This window comes from Anomaloglossus baeobatrachus, chromosome 3 (genome assembly GCF_048569485.1).
Source record: "Anomaloglossus baeobatrachus isolate aAnoBae1 chromosome 3, aAnoBae1.hap1, whole genome shotgun sequence".
Taxonomy (NCBI): Eukaryota; Metazoa; Chordata; class Amphibia; order Anura; family Aromobatidae; genus Anomaloglossus; species Anomaloglossus baeobatrachus.
The window spans coordinates 290,083,980-290,099,830 of NC_134355.1; the positions used below are offsets into that span (position 1 = coordinate 290,083,980).

At 41.6% G+C, this 15,851-nt stretch overlaps 1 protein-coding gene across 18 annotated transcripts in view; it reads left to right on the forward strand.

Moving 5' to 3' along the window:
• PTPRK (protein tyrosine phosphatase receptor type K) overlaps positions 1 to 15,851 on the forward strand; it is a 450,255-nt gene that overhangs the window by 296,871 nt on the left and 137,533 nt on the right. For all 18 annotated transcript variants that reach the window (XM_075339909.1, XM_075339911.1, XM_075339913.1 and 15 more), the window contains exons 8-9: positions 10,334 to 10,636; positions 15,512 to 15,621. In XM_075339909.1, coding sequence (XP_075196024.1) covers positions 10,334 to 10,636; positions 15,512 to 15,621 — 413 coding nt within the window. The remainder of the gene's footprint in view (positions 1 to 10,333; positions 10,637 to 15,511; positions 15,622 to 15,851) is intronic.

Consider the following 15,851-nt stretch of genomic DNA (forward strand, 5'->3'; position numbering starts at 1 on the left):
TTTTTTCTTTTCTTCTTCTTGCCATATTGATCACCAACTTAAGCGCCACCTTTCCCACAGGTATAATACATATTAAACATAAAAGATGTAAAAGTGTAAAAAAGGTCCTTTTCTGATGATGGCTTCACTTTACAGCCGTTTCACACATCCGGCATTTCACCAGATTACCAGATCCGGCACACTCCAGTACAGTGTTAATACTGTACCATGGCATCGCGACAAGCTCCGGTCACATGACAGCATGTGACTGAAGCTTGTCGCGATGCCATTGTGCTGTATTACACTGCACTGGAGTGTGCCGGATCCGGTAATCCGGCGAAATGCTAGATGTGTGAAACGGCCCTTAAAGGGACTCTGTCAGCACAGAATGACTATTCAAACCAAGTACAGGGGCATCATGGCGAGGCAAATCATTGAAATCCACCTTCCCACCTGCTTGTTTTCCATCTGTCTCCTCCCTTTTCTGGCTCTATGAAGCCAGAGCTGTCAATCAAAGAGGAGGGGAGGGTGGCAATAGAAGAAAAACAAGCAGGTTTGATTCAGTGGCTTGAGGTCTATCTGAATCATCTTTAGATCATAATACGATTGTAGTGTACATCATTTGTGGTATTATGCTGGGGCGAACTCGTATTTATCAGATGGAAAGCAAATTCCAGTTCGGAATGGCGTTAATATGTGCTTTACATGTTTCTTACAACCTAAAGATGGGATTCACTTAGCAGGCTTTTGGCTGGCTCAGTTTTCACACCAAACATAAGCTGATTAAGCTGGAATTAACATACAAGTGACGACTTCTGACATTTTTGTTTCCTGCTTAATTAAACATACTTTTTGCCAAGTCATTAATGAAGTGCATTATAGATGCAGTTGTGCAGTTTAGCATCAATGTCTTAGGGTAAAATAACTATAGCCCAAGCTTGTTAAATATTGGCTGCGGAGGGCAGATAAGAACGATCCTTTAAGGCTTACATCAATGTGTATAAAGGCCTAATGAATGTTTAATTTACAATTGAGATAATCATAAGCCCAATAATCACTTGATGCAGTGCTGTAAATAAACTAAAATTTATTGCTTGTTTGATGGCTTAATTTTTTTTTTTCCAAGCAACTTACATGGCTGAACTCATAACACCCAAGCCTAAAGTTTGTCATTAAGAGGCTATTCGGTTGATAATTTTATTATTTGAATTTGTTTTAAAGGGAATTATAAAGCATTAAACCAACCAATGCTCAGCCCTTTAAAGGAAATCTGTCAGCAGCTGTTTGCTATTTAAGCTGAAGAGATCAGGTGATAGAGGCTGAAACAGTTTCAGCTATGTAATATATTAAGCTGTGTGCCCTTGTTTACTTACTGTGAAGGTTTTATCACTAGGACATCATCATTGCTGTGACTAGATGCCTCATGCCTAGTTGTCTGACCATGCCCCCTACTCTGATGAGCAGCTCACGATCAATAGACAATGTATACAAAGACCTTTGGTGAAGGCGAGGTTACCTTTCTGAGCTCTGATAGATCTAAGAACACTGTGTCACAACTGTGACACCCAGTAAACTAAATGATACATCACTAGAATCAGGGTCTTTTTTTCCTACATTATGCTGCTTTCAGATGAGGTATTGAAAAACTGATGATAGATTCTCTTTAAGTTACCAGTGCTGTCATTGACCTCTTTTTTTGTCAGGCTCTACTTCAAGGCAGCTGATCATTGTCATCAGCATTAATATTAAACTATCTAATCAGGAGACTGTAGCAGACTATCACTGCTTAAGGGGAACCAGTTACCTAGAAAGATGCTATTTACTTATAGTATAGTGGTAATCTGCCTTTGTAGGCGGCTGACTAAAGAAGTGGCTGCAGGGAGAAATGAAGTTTATTCTCCCTCTGGCAGGTCATTTCCAGTCATTGGAAGGAGCTGTTACAATCACCACTTACTACACTGGGATCTTTGCTGTAATTTTCCCTGGTACATAATAGACCAATTGTTCTACTGTGTGTGCAGAGCTAGAGAAGTGATTATAACCAAGCTCACTCTGTAGTGGTTTCTTATTTTACTTACATAGCGTTATTAATTCCACAGTGCTTTACGGATCTGATCATCACTGTCCCCATTGGGCCTCACAATCTAAATGATTTTGCCTTAATGAAGTGAGCATTGGTTAATTTTTTATATATTTTTTTGTTCTAAGGCCTGTTTGGTGAAAAAAATGTTCAATACTACACAACTTCTGAAATTAAAGTAAAATCAAAATATAGAATACCAGCCCATCAATGCTTATTATATTTTGTTAAAGGGATGGATAATCTAGCTCCACTTACTAGGCCAGTGATGTCATCTAATGGCCAGAAATGGTGTTATTCCTCTTGTAGACACACAGGACCCCTTATTGTAAAAAGCTACTTGAAAGAAGTTACCCATCAAGGTCCAATAAATGTTGGAATCGCTGTCATTGAGCTTTTTATTCCATGAAATCTATTAGTACTGGTATTATGTAGCACAATTTATTTCTGATCCTAATCTTTTAATTGTGTAGAGAGCTTCATTCTTAGTTTGGGTTTTATAGTTTTGCATATTTAGACACTTTCACAGTCTCTCGTTTTCAGGACCTATGATATACGGTATGTAGCAAGTAATTATTTGGCCTGTTCTAGTTAAGTACTCTCCCAATACTGTTACGGTTTTCAATTCAAATACCTACGGTCACGGCCGCTGCCTTCAATTGTGTAATAATTTAATTATGTTAGATTGGGAAAGTTATTCTTGCATGAGTGATGATGCCACTAGGGAAACACAGAGATTGATGGCAGCCTCGGGAGTCTATCTTGTTCGACTGGTGTTTTCCAGCTGAGTGGAAATCCTTTGCATCAACTAATTGAGCTTTAGTGACAAAAATAGAGTTATGAAGTCAGTTGTGTAGTAAAGACTTTCTCTATGAAATTCTTGTATTCTGAAACATTTGCTAATCGTGATAGACAACCTGAAACCGTCAACATTACTCCCCACCCTTCTACTGTTAATACTTGGGATTTGAAGTGGTAGCACAAAAACAATGGCACCATTCATGATGGCTTTCTAGAAAATGAAACATTTCTCTTCTTTCACTGTATATTTGTTCCTATTCATACATCATTAGCTTTCAACAGGGATGGTTTTCTCATTTAGATTGATTTGACTTCTGAAAGAGGTGGCGTGTTGGAGAGATTTTACAGTATGTCCTATACCTGTCAGAGACCTTTATTGTCTAAGATATGTGCAGCTTATGGTGGAATCAAGTTTGGCTATATTAGCATGGCTTTTAGAGGAAAAGGATTGCTTTATTATTTTTATTATTATTCAGCAATGGAAACTTTTATAAGATGCAATATAAAATAAGCCACATGTTTTGATTGGGGAGAAGCTGAAATGCTCATTAGTGTTTATGAAATGTTACCGTTCTGAAGAACTAGCAATCCCCTAAAACCCTAAATACACGAGAGCTGGAATATAACCCTGCAAAATCGGATCTGATTGTCTCTTAAGATGATCACCAACTTCACAGCCTCTTATTGTATGTCTGCCAGGTCCACATATTTATCATTCTGGCTTCCCTCAAGGTGGGATGAATTAGCTTGTTGCTAGAGTTGAGCAAATGCCTAACTATTTGTACTCGCTATACTTATAACGAGTACTGTTTAATACTCGTGTATTCGTTCCAAATAGCGTGTGCAATGCAAGTCAATGGGGGAAAAACTCGCAATGTAACGAGTAACTCAAATGCTGTTCTTTTGTCAGAGTATAGAAGTACGAATAGTTAGGTACTCACTCAACTCTACTTGTTGCTAGTGACCAGACAGGAAGCTTTGTGCATTAAAGGGTTATTTTCATGTTATAAAATGGTCATAGTTAAGTAGAATATGTGAAAATAACCAAGTTTCCCTGATATACTTCTTGTTTCATTGTGTACAGCTTATTCTTTAGGGAATTGACCACCAAGAGGGTGATCGAGCATGAGTCATACTGTATGATTTGTTTGTATATCACAAGAGTGCATACGCCTCTCACATTTTTGTACATGTTTTATATCTTTTCATGGGACAAAACTAAAGTTATGACACTTTGATACAATGTAGTCAGTGTACAGCTTGTATAGTAGTGTAAATTTGGTGTGCCCTCTATATTACGCAACACGCAGCCAAGTTTAAACCAAGGGCAACAAAAGAGTACACCCCTAAATGAAAATCCGAAGTGAAAATGGCCAAATTGTGCCCAATCAGCCATTTTCCCTCCTCAGTGTCATGACTCATTAGTGTTACAAGGACTCAGGTGTGAATGGGGAGCAGGTGTGTTAATTTTGGTGTTCTCTCAGACGCTCTTACTGGTTACTGGAAGTTCAACATGGTAACTCATAGCAAAGAATTCTCTGAGGATATGATGAGAAGAATTGTGGCTGTACATAAACATGGTATATAGGCTATAAGAAGATTGAAAACAACCTGAAACTGAGCTGCAGCACGGTGGCCAAGACCATACAGCGGTTTAACACTAGAGCCTCTACTCAGAACAGACCTTGCCATGGTCGATAAAAGAAGTTGAGGGCATGTGCTCAGTGTCATATCCAGATATTGTATTTTCAAAATAGGGTGGGGGTCAGCCTATCAGTGCTCAGACCAAACTCTGCACAATGCCTCAAATTAGTCTGCATGGCCGTCATCCCAAAAGAAAGCTGATGCACATGAAATCCCGCAAACAGTTTGCTGAAGACAGACCAAGGACATAGATTACTGGAACCATGTTCTGTGGTCTGCAGAGACCCAAGATAAAGTTCTTTGGTTCAGATGGTTTTAAGCATGTGTGGCAGCAGCTAGGTGAGGAGTACAAAGACATGTGTTTTGCCTACAGTCAGGCATGTCAATGGGAGTGTCATGATGTGGGGCTGCATGAGTGCTGCTGCCTGTGGGGAGATACAGCTCATTGAGGGAACCATAAATTCCCACATGTACTGTGACATACTGAAGCAGAGCATGATCCTCTCACTTTGGAAACTGGGTTGCAGAGCAGTATTCCGACGTAATGTCTTCAAACAAACCTAAAAGATGACACCTGGCTTACTAAAGACACTGAGCGTGAAAGTGCTGAACTAGCCAAGCATGTCTTCACACTTAAACCCTATTGAGCATCTGTGGGTTATCCTCAAATGGAAGGTGGAGGTGGGCAAGGTCTCGAACATTGACCAGCACAAGGATGTCATCATAGAGGAGTGGAAGAGGATTCCAGTGGCTCCTGGGAAACTCTAGTGAACGCTGTGTCCAAGACAGTTAAGGCAGTGCTTGAAAATAATTGTGGCCACACTAAATATTGAAACTTTGTGCACAATTTGGCCATTTTCATTTAGAGGTGTACTCAATTTTGTTGCTGGCGGCTTAGACCTTAATGGCTGTGTTGAGTTATTTAGAGGACACACCAAATTTACACTGTTATACAAGCTGTACACTGTTTAATTTAAATTGTATCCAAGTGTCATATCTTCAGTATTGTCCCATCAAAAGATATAATATATTTACAAAAATGTGAGGGATGCACTTTTGTGATTTGTCGTCTAAGAGGCTTGCTAGGATCCGAGGAGCATAATGTAGCCCATGATCCCTGCCAGCATTCTTTAGCAGGAGACATATCTCAATAGACTCTTGAGTAGCAGTATCCTTCTGTTCAGTTCCTCCTGTTTGCTCCAGTGAGAACAGTCAGTGGAAGCCTTTGCAGCTTCTCTCCTCCCCTGTCATTTGTCCCCAAAGTGTCTCAATATTCTCCCCACTTTTTAGCTGAAGGGGAACAACTGATCACAGTCAGCTCGACTGTCCTTTTCCCCAATTTTATCACTTGCTGGTTGCAGGCTTTCTACCCTTACCCCATTAAGCCACAGGGGGAAAGTAAATCACATTCTGATCACCTTGGCTATCCCTCTCTATCACTTGAACCGAGGCTCTAAACCCCCTGCCCTTTCAGCTAAATAATATATATATTTCCTGTATAGTTTATATAATCGCATCCTTGGTGTGTGAAAACTATCAATCATGAAGCAAAATATTGTTGATAAATGCACTTTTGTAACTGTGATATAGCAAGAATCATGGCTTACCCTGCTTCGCTGTCACAATCTCAAAGACATGCCTCGATGCGTACATGTGCATCGGGAGCATTGAGGTCAGGAACCGGACTGTCTCTCTGACCTTAACTGTCAGTCAATGGGGAGCAACCACCTCTCTGCAAATTGGAAGTTCAAGAGCCTTGGGTGCCGTGTGCTCCTCAAAAGGCAAGATGAGAACATCTTTAATAATAAGCAGAGGAATATATGAACAATATGAAGACAGAACTGTTTTAAAGTGAGTTGGTCAGCACAAGATGAGTGTCCAGACGAAGCATCGTACCTTTTATTGAGCATAACTCAAACATTGTTTCTATTAGTGTTTTAATTGCTACATTTACAGATATGCTTGTGAGGTACCTCGTGCACCTCTCGTATGGTAAGAGGTTCAGGTCAGCTTCCCACTTGTTATACGTGTACACTTTACAGAACCCTGTGTTATCCATCATTAAAGAAGGGGATATAGATAGATGTAAAACAAAAAGGTGGAAAGTTGGAGTCAACCACTTGAACACCACCACGGGTGCACAAAGCAGCTCATTAGCATAGTTGAATAAAGAATGATGGAACACCGCAATTGATTTGGAAAGAAGTCTGACGTAAAAAGATTTGAAAAGTGATAGTTTTGACGTTGCGCCATGTGTCTCAACTCTGAAAAAATTGGTGGAGATGGGATGGAATGTGTGCTCATGATGAGCAAGTGCGGTCTCTTCTCCAAAAATCTTACTTCAGTCCCCTTCTGGAGTAAGACTTGGGGTGAGGTGCACACCGCTTCTCAAACAGTCCCGAATCATTAAGAGGCATGAATCAGGAGCATCTACTCCATTAAACCCAGTCATCAAGATCAGCGTAAAAAACCCCAGTCATGATGACTCTGAGCCTAAAAGGTATGATTTTTATGAGGGCTACGTCCACTGCAAGGTGATATGCTTAGATTGGATCCAGTTTGTTCTGATAGACTCGCTTTGAGGAAAATAAGTATTTGATACACTGCCGATTTTGGTAAGTTTTACAACCTACAAGAATGGAGAGGTCTGTAATTTTTATAATAGGTACACTATACTGACAGACAGAATCCCCCAAAATCAGCAGTCTGTCAGTATAGTGTACCTATTATAAAAATTACAGACCTCTCCATTCTTGTAGGTTGTAAAACTTACCAAAATCGGCAGTGTATCAAATACTTATTTTCCTCACTTTAGTTTCTCACCCTTTCTATGTCAGTTTTGCGCAGTATTTTCGGCTATAATCAGCACTAAATGGCTATTAAAATCTTTGAGATCCCGGAGACTGCTCCTATAACTGAGCAATTGGGTCAATTATCAGTCTGAATTGGCATGCTAGTGGATTCATCACAATTCTGGAGATATAGATGCGTTTTTAGTATGATATATTGGCTAATTTGCTTCTTAAAAAAAAAAAAATTAAAAGCGACAGCTGCATGGTTTTCTCTTCACAGCCCCATGCATCTGCTCCCAGCACTATTAAAATGGATCATGCTATTAATTAACATTTCCTCTTTAATGTTGTTGAATCTTAAACATTGATTAAGAACCCACAGGGAGCATCTCTGAACGGCGGGGAATGAGACAAAACAACAGTGGTGTTCCACCTTGAGGGGGGCATCTTGTCGGACTGCAGCTGTCTTTTATTGCTTCTCACCTGCTGCAAGCTTTGTGCTTTTTCTCTGTGTGATGGAAAATTTAAAGTACATTTACTTTTATTGTGACTAGCGTGTATAGCGGTGTAAAGTATTTAATGATTTTCAATGATTATACCGCGGGCTAGTTGTGCTAGACTGCTAAACCATATCCACTCAGATCAAATGTATATTAGTACTGTGGAAGCTGCGAAATGGATCAAATTAGAAAGGAAAAAAAATTAGGTTGGTATTGAAAGTGAAAAGGCTGGTTTGCAATATTAGACCAGCTTTGAGAATCTCTCAGATAATGATGGTTATTTAAAAAGGTATTTTCAAATTATTAAATTGCTTTAGTTAGCATGAAAATAAGCACATTTTCTAATGACTAGCTTTTTCTATATGCTGTTATTCTCCTGCAATGAACTTTTATCTTAAATAGTGTACAGCTGGTTTCCTTAGCCACTAGCGCCTGCCCATAAACTGGCTGAGTGTACACAGTAGTTATATTCTAAGGCCGGTTTCACATATCCGGCTTTTCGCCGGTTTGCCGAATCCGGCGCACGCCAGTACAGTATATACAGTACAATGGCAGCGCGACAACTGCCGGTCACAAGCTGTCATGTGACCGGAGCATGTGACCCGGAAGTTGCGGCGCTGCCATTGTACTGTATACAGTTTATATACACAATATATACAGTATATAGCGTGCGCCGGATCCGGAAACTGGCGAAAAGCCGGAAGTGTGAAACAGGCCTAAGAGAGTAGTTTACTACAAAAATTTCAGGCAGCTCTCTCCAGCCCATAACTTTCTATTCAGCAGTTAGCGGCTCACCCTCCTCCCACTCCCTCGCGGCTTTTGACAAGCTACTGTTAGAAATCTTACAAAATCACTATCCCCCACCATCTACAGGTTTTAAAGCAGGTCTCATAATTAGGGTTGACTTTTCTGAACTGTCCTTTTGTTCATATGCCGTTATGTGTTTGTAAATTTATTGATAACAATGTACACTCCAGAACAAATCACTGTATGTGTTAGGCTGGGTTCACACATAGCGACAGCGACAACGACGTCGCTATTACGTCACCATTTTTAGTGACGTAACAGCGACCTTGTAAGTCGCTGTTATGATCGCTGCTTAGCTATCAAACACAGCGACGCAGCAGCGATCAACACGTCTCTACATGTGCAGAGAGCAGGGAGCCGTGCACACTGCTTAGCGCTGGCTCCTTGCTCTCCTAGCTACAGTACCCATCGGGTTAATTAACCCGATGTGTACTGCAGCTACATGTGCAGAGAGCAGGGAGCCGTGCACACTGCTTAGCACTGGCTCCTTGCTCTTCTAGCTACAGTACCCATCGGGTTAATTAACCCGATGTGTACTGCAGCTACATGTGCAGAGAGCAGGGAGCCGTGCACACTGCTTAGCGCTGGCTCCCTGCACTCCTAGCTACAGTACACATCGGGTTAATTACCTGATGTGTACTGCAGCTACATGTGCAGGGAGCCGGCACTGGCAGCGTGAGAGCGGCGGACGCTGGTAACGAAGGTAAATATCGGGTAACCAGGGAAAGGGCTTCCCTTGGTTACCCGATGTTTATCTTGGTTACAGCTTACCGCAGCTGCCAGATGCCGGCTCCTGCTCCCTGCTCGCTTCATTTCGTCGCTCTCTCGCTGTCACACACAGCGATGTGTGCGCCACAGCGGGAGAGCGCCTTTGAAGAAAACGTACCAGGGCTGTGTGTAACGAGCAGCGATCTCACAGCAGGGGCCAGATCGCTGCTCAGTGTCACACACAGCGAGATCGCTAATGAGGTCACTGTTGTGTCACCAAAACCGTGACGTAGCAGCGATTTCGGTAGCGATCTCGCTATGTGTGAAGCACCCCTTACAGTAGAACTTTGTACTGAGCACACACTGCGAGTAAAATGGAGCGAGTGGAATGCGATTAAAAAAAAAAAAAATCACATTCCGATCAGAGCAATTTTACTCTATGGGGCAGCTCCCATGAGCGATTTTTTTCACAGCCCTACACAGACCGAAAAAACACTTGCAGCATGCTGCGGGTGGAATCTGCTTCGTTTTCATTCACAGCCATACAAGTCTATGGGTGCAAGAGAAACATCGCATTGCACTCGCATTACACTGGTGTAATGCAAGTGCAGTGCGGGAATCGCATCAGCTGATAATGGAGGAGATAGGGAGATTAATCCCTCCCTCTCTTCCGCAGCGCCCGATCAGTCCTGCCCAGCTATGCTGCGATCGCAGGATCACATCAGTGGCTTGACAGTCACATGATACTCTGCTTACACTCCAGCAAAGCAGTAGCCAAGTGTTATGCGATTCACTGCGATTTATGCGGTGCCAATAATCTGATACTTCCGGTAGTTTCCTTGTCTGCTCTATTGTATAGACTGGGGCAGAATCAGTAGAGGGAGGTGGATTTAGTGATTGCTCTTTTGTACTGCTAGAATACCAATGAGACCTTTGAGCGTACCTCTACAGTGTATATAAAGGGTAAGGGTTTCTATGCACAACCCCTGTTTAATGTGTTTTGTTTTTTTTTTCTTCTCTAGAACCAATGCGAACACCTAAAACCTTGAAGATTGCAGAGATCCAGTCCAGACGGATTGCAGTTGATTGGGAGTCTTTAGGCTATAATATTACTCGCTGCCATACCTTTAATGTCACCATTTGCTATCACTACTATAAAGGCCATGGATTTAACAAAGCAGATTGCTTGGATATGGATCCTAAAGCTCCTCAGCATGTGGTTGACCATCTTCCTCCTTATACCAATGTTAGCTTGAAAATGATCTTAACTAATCCGGAGGGTCGCAAGGAAAGTGAAGAGACCATTATCCAAACAGATGAAGATGGTAAGCGTATAACTAGAATACACTGATAAAATGTGATTATTCTGTTACTAGAAAAAGCTTAAATGTAGGTGTAAACATAATCAACAGCATTTACATTGCAAATCTATGCTATAAAAGCCAGATGTCAGGCTAATGTGCTAAAGTCCATGATCTGTAAAATATCACCTATCCTTTAATGGCAGTGGTTGTGTTTTATCTATTGCGATGTCAGCCCTTGGGAAGATTCACACAATGCCTCTTTCACACATTACAAAATATAGGAAAATGATGCTCGCTTTGGTGGTCTCTCTGCAGGCGGAAAAAAATGACTCAATCTGTTATTTTAAAGAAATGGCCTAACTGACGTACATCTAACCTTGAGCACTGTGCGACGAAAAATGAATTGGGAGTCACAACAAGTATATGTGCTCCTTCATAAGCTTGTCCTCGCACTGGACTGGTAGATTCTGTAAAGATGCATGTTGTGCATTGGCCATTTACTGCTACTTTCTGCAAATTGGCAATAGAGGCCTCTAAAAAAAGAAGAACCCATGGCCGTATAAAGAAATTCAGTATATGACACGTACAGCCTGTCAACATTCACTGGCCCCTACTGCTCTACACTCACTTGTCAGACAGCGAAAGGACAAGGCAATGCCTTTCTGCTCTTTACCCGAAGATTCAGCTGACAGCTCATCTGTCTCAAGGAAATGACATGTCACCTGCCCTCTCCTGGTCTAGGAATGCTTTCATCTCTCCTGTCACCTTTCTTATTTCTAAGACCTAATATGTTGAAGACAAACTCCAGATTTACCATTCTGTATCCAACTAGAAACCAGGTTCCTACCTATGGATTTGAAGAGCTAATCTGAGTGAGAAAGGTTTTTGTTGGCTATTATGTGGTTATCATGTTTTTTTTTTCACCATATCTGGCTACAGTTATATTTACAGCATTCTAAACTGGCTATAAGTGTTGCATATAACAGTCATGCTTGTGTATCCTATTCTAGTAGATATAACCATAGCCTGCTGGTAGATCATCCATTTCATTCTCGCCAAGAATGCAGACCACGCCCCAAAGTATATTTTCAGCTTTGGCCACTTTTTAGTTACGGGAATAAAACCATTGACCATAGTATCAAGGAGTTTGGCTCATTATTTCTAAAGCCTATGTGAATGATTAATGAGAATTATCCTAGGTGGACTAAGCATCGTCCCAATTCTTGGTACTCCACCTCTCATTCCTCATGGGCTTCCACAAACCTGAATGTAGGAAAACAAGAAATAAAAAATAATACTGATTGTATTAGAATAATTAATTTCACAGCACTTTACAATACAGGGGATAGTTGTACAAGCAATACCGGGTAATGAAGAATAACTTAATATTGAATAATTGAAACAAGAGAAGGGAGGGCCTATATCACAAGTTTACAATATATGAGGATATAGTGCTCACACAAAACGTAAGCATTGCTTGTCGTGCATGGTCCAGCCATCATTATAATAAGGGTAGTCACATAAAGCTGCATGACTTGGTCATCAGCCATTATTTGTACAATTATAGATCAAACTGCTATTGAATGAAGAGTGTGCCTGGAAAGCAGCACACGGTTGTGAAGAGCAATGTAATGAGGAAGGAACTGAGAAAAGCTGACTTTGTTCACACAGGATGTTTATGCAGAGTTTTTTTTCCTGATCATCTTGTGGCAGGATGTCTCCTGGGAGTCATCTGTGGTTTTGGTGCGGTGTTTTTGGCATTTTTACAGCATTTTTCTGTGATGTCAAGACTAGCAGGGGTTCAAAAGTACCCGAGTGCTGGGCCAGGCTGGGATTGACCCTGGATCCGGCACTCTGGTAGTAAAAAAAAAAAAAAAAAAGTAAAGCAAGTGCGCTATACTTACCAGTCTCCGGTATATGCTAAAGTCTTTGGGCACCTTCCAGGTATGATGTCATTCAACAGGCCCCTATCACATGGAGGGCAAAGCATGATTGTTGTGGAAGGGAGGAAACTTCGCCAAGCTCACTAACCAAGCCGTTCACGCCCTCTAACCCAGTTGGTCACGCCCATTAACCTGGAAGGAGCCCATACATCTAGGCTCAACCAAATCTGCTGCTCCCACGGCCCCTCCTACTTCCGGTGCTGCTCATTAGCCTCATGCATATTCACTGCTTTCCCCCCACTGGAGTCTGTGGGTCTATCGTACAATAAAAAAAATAAATAAATAAATAAAAAACTACGTAGGGTCCCCCATATTATAATACCCAGCACAGATAGAGCCCACGGCTACAGGCTGCAGCCCCCAGCTGTGCACTTATTTTGGATGTGTATCAAAATAAGAGGGACCCCATGCTGTTTTTTAATTATTTAAATAAAAAAACTGTGTGTAGCCCCCCCCAATTTTGATACGCAGCAAAGATAAAGCCCACAGCTGGGGGCTGGTATTCTGAGGCTGGAGAGACCCAGCCTAAAATTATCAGTTTGCAGCCGCTCAGGATGGTCGCATCCATTCGATGCGACAATCCCAGTACTTTACCCGGCTGTTCCAGAATTTCCCTGGTGCGGTGGCAATCGGAGTAATATCAGCGGTTAATCATAGCTCATAGCTGCGACTAAGCCCTAGATTGGTAATGGCAGGCGTCTGAGACACTCTATCACCAATCAGTAATAAGTGACAAAAAATAAACACAAACACCAAAAAAATCCTTTATTTAAAATAAAATACAAAAAACACCCTCTTTCACCACTTTATTAACTTCATAATCACACCCCTGCAGGTCCGACGTAATCCACACGAGGTCCCATGGTGATTCAGCTCTGCTACATCTGAAGATCACAGCTATTGGCATAGGACAAGACTGCCCACTGTGAGCTTCAAAGAATAAATGAGCCGCACGATCAGCGGTCACTTCACTCAGGTGATTTCCGGTGACAGCTGACGATACCTGTGACTGTAAATAGCCTTAGTGAGGTGACCGCTGAATGCGCGTCTCACTTATTCTCTCTACACAAGACGTGCAGACCAGGTCTGATTGGTTGCAGTCAGATGCTGGGTGCGCGTCTGACTGCAACCAATCACAGATGAAAACAGTGAATATGTAATGAGTGGGGAAGTGAAGGAGCCGCGGGAGTGTACAGTCTGGATCAATTTCGGGCCTGAACCTGTTTTTTTTATTAACCTGGTTAGACCCGCTCATCCAGGGTATCTGCGAGTCCACCTGTAACTAGGGTGAAAAACCGTAGCAAAAGCCTGAAAAGAATTGACATGTTCATTCTTTTTATAACGCAGCACAATTGGAGGTATTTTACAAAACCATCAGGAAAAAATCCTGACATGTTTATGTGTGCGCGCATTTGATTTCAGAAATCTCATAAACTTTTGTAAAAACCAGTGTTTTATTAGCATGGATTTGCATAAAACCAAGACAAATCCATAGTTAAAACACGCTGCAAATACGCCCAGTGTGAATATAGCCTTAAGGCCCCATTACACGCTACGATTTATCTGACGATATGTCGTCGGGGTCACGGTATTCGTGACACACTTCTGTCGTCGTTAGCGATGTCGTTTCGTGTGACACCTACAAGCGACTCAGAACGATCTTAAAAATAGCGAAAATCGTTGACACGTCGCTCCGTTTTAAAATATTGTTCGTCGTTTCGAACGCAGCAGACATATTGCTACGTTTGACTCCCTGCCAATGACGAACAACATCATTAGTGCGTCCATCATCAGCGACGCGGGCGTGTTTGACAGTATGGAAGTTGGGGCGTGGAGAGGGCGAGGCAATCACACACCAGGGTGCATGCTATGGACAATTATATGCCTCTGTCATTGCCGGAATCGTTGGGAGCAATGCTGTGTGACTGTGTCCACTCGACCGCCTTGGTCAAACAATATATAGCTGAACGATGTACCGTCGTTTGTGAGATGGGTACGTGTGACCGCTACAAAACGACCTATGAGCGATCTCGGCAAATCGTAACAATGATCTGGGCTTGTCACATCGCTAATGAGATCACTAGCGATATCGTTGTGTGTAAAGTGGTCTTATGTCTCTAACATCCACCAGCTCCGTGATGTTGTCATGGAGGAGCGGGAAAGGATATTCCAGTGGCTCCTGTGAGAGAGTTAAAGCAGTGCTTGAAAATAAGGGTGATCACACAAAATATTAACGCTTTTGGCATAATTTGGCCATTTTCACTTAGGGGTGTATTCACTTTATTTTGCCGGTGGTTTAGACCTTAATGGGTGTGTGTTGTCCCATCAAAAGATATGATAAAATATTTACAAACATGTGAGGGGTGTAAACTTTTACGATTATTTTTTTTTTTTTTTTTTTTTTAACTTTGATGCTTTAGTTATCACAAGCCATGTAACTGTGTACATCTAAGGTGGTGTAGAATACCATAGAGGCTCATTTGTAGTATTGGGAGGAAAAGGTTAATTTAAGGCTTAATAAATGAAGCATTTTGGCTTGCCTAGCAGTTGCTGAGCACCTTTTCTAGTTGTGCGAGTACGGTCTCTAAGTACTCTTAGCAAATTGTAATCTCTTAAAATGAAGGATTTCTGGCTCTCATTATGCCATAGAAATGGCAACTTCACTGGCGGCTTCCGTTACCGTGCCCCTTAGGGTACAGCATCAAGTACCCTTATCAGATCTATTTGCTCACTCTATCTCCTGACAGCTTGGCTTTTGTTCCTAGTGGATTATAGAATTACTTTTTTTTATTTCATTAGCTAGAAAAAATAAGTGGTGACTGTGCACAAAGTCTAAACTGAAGTGTCATGTATATCAGTTTAGGATTGGGGGAAGAATAAAATGTCATTACAGAACAGAATGATATTGCGAAGCTAAAAGTAATGTAAAAATTGTTTTTGTTTTTTTTCCTAGTACCTGGTCACGTCCCATTCAGTTCGCTGAAGGGCACGCCATTTGAAGACAAGATCTTCTTGAACTGGAAAGAACCAACAGAGCCAAATGGCATTATCACTCAATATGAGGTACCACTGCATTCATCTGCTGAAATGTCGTCTCAAAATAATAGCCGTAATTAATCATGTCGGGTTCTACAGATTATTTGCAAGTTCCTAGCAGCTTGAGGTTATTGGACCATCATGAAGGGCAGAGTAGTGATGAGACTAGTGAAGCCCTTGGACAGGTGCAGAGCCGTCTGTGCTCATCATTGGGCATTTTCCTAATAAGTTACATATTTTAAGGATCATAAGAATCT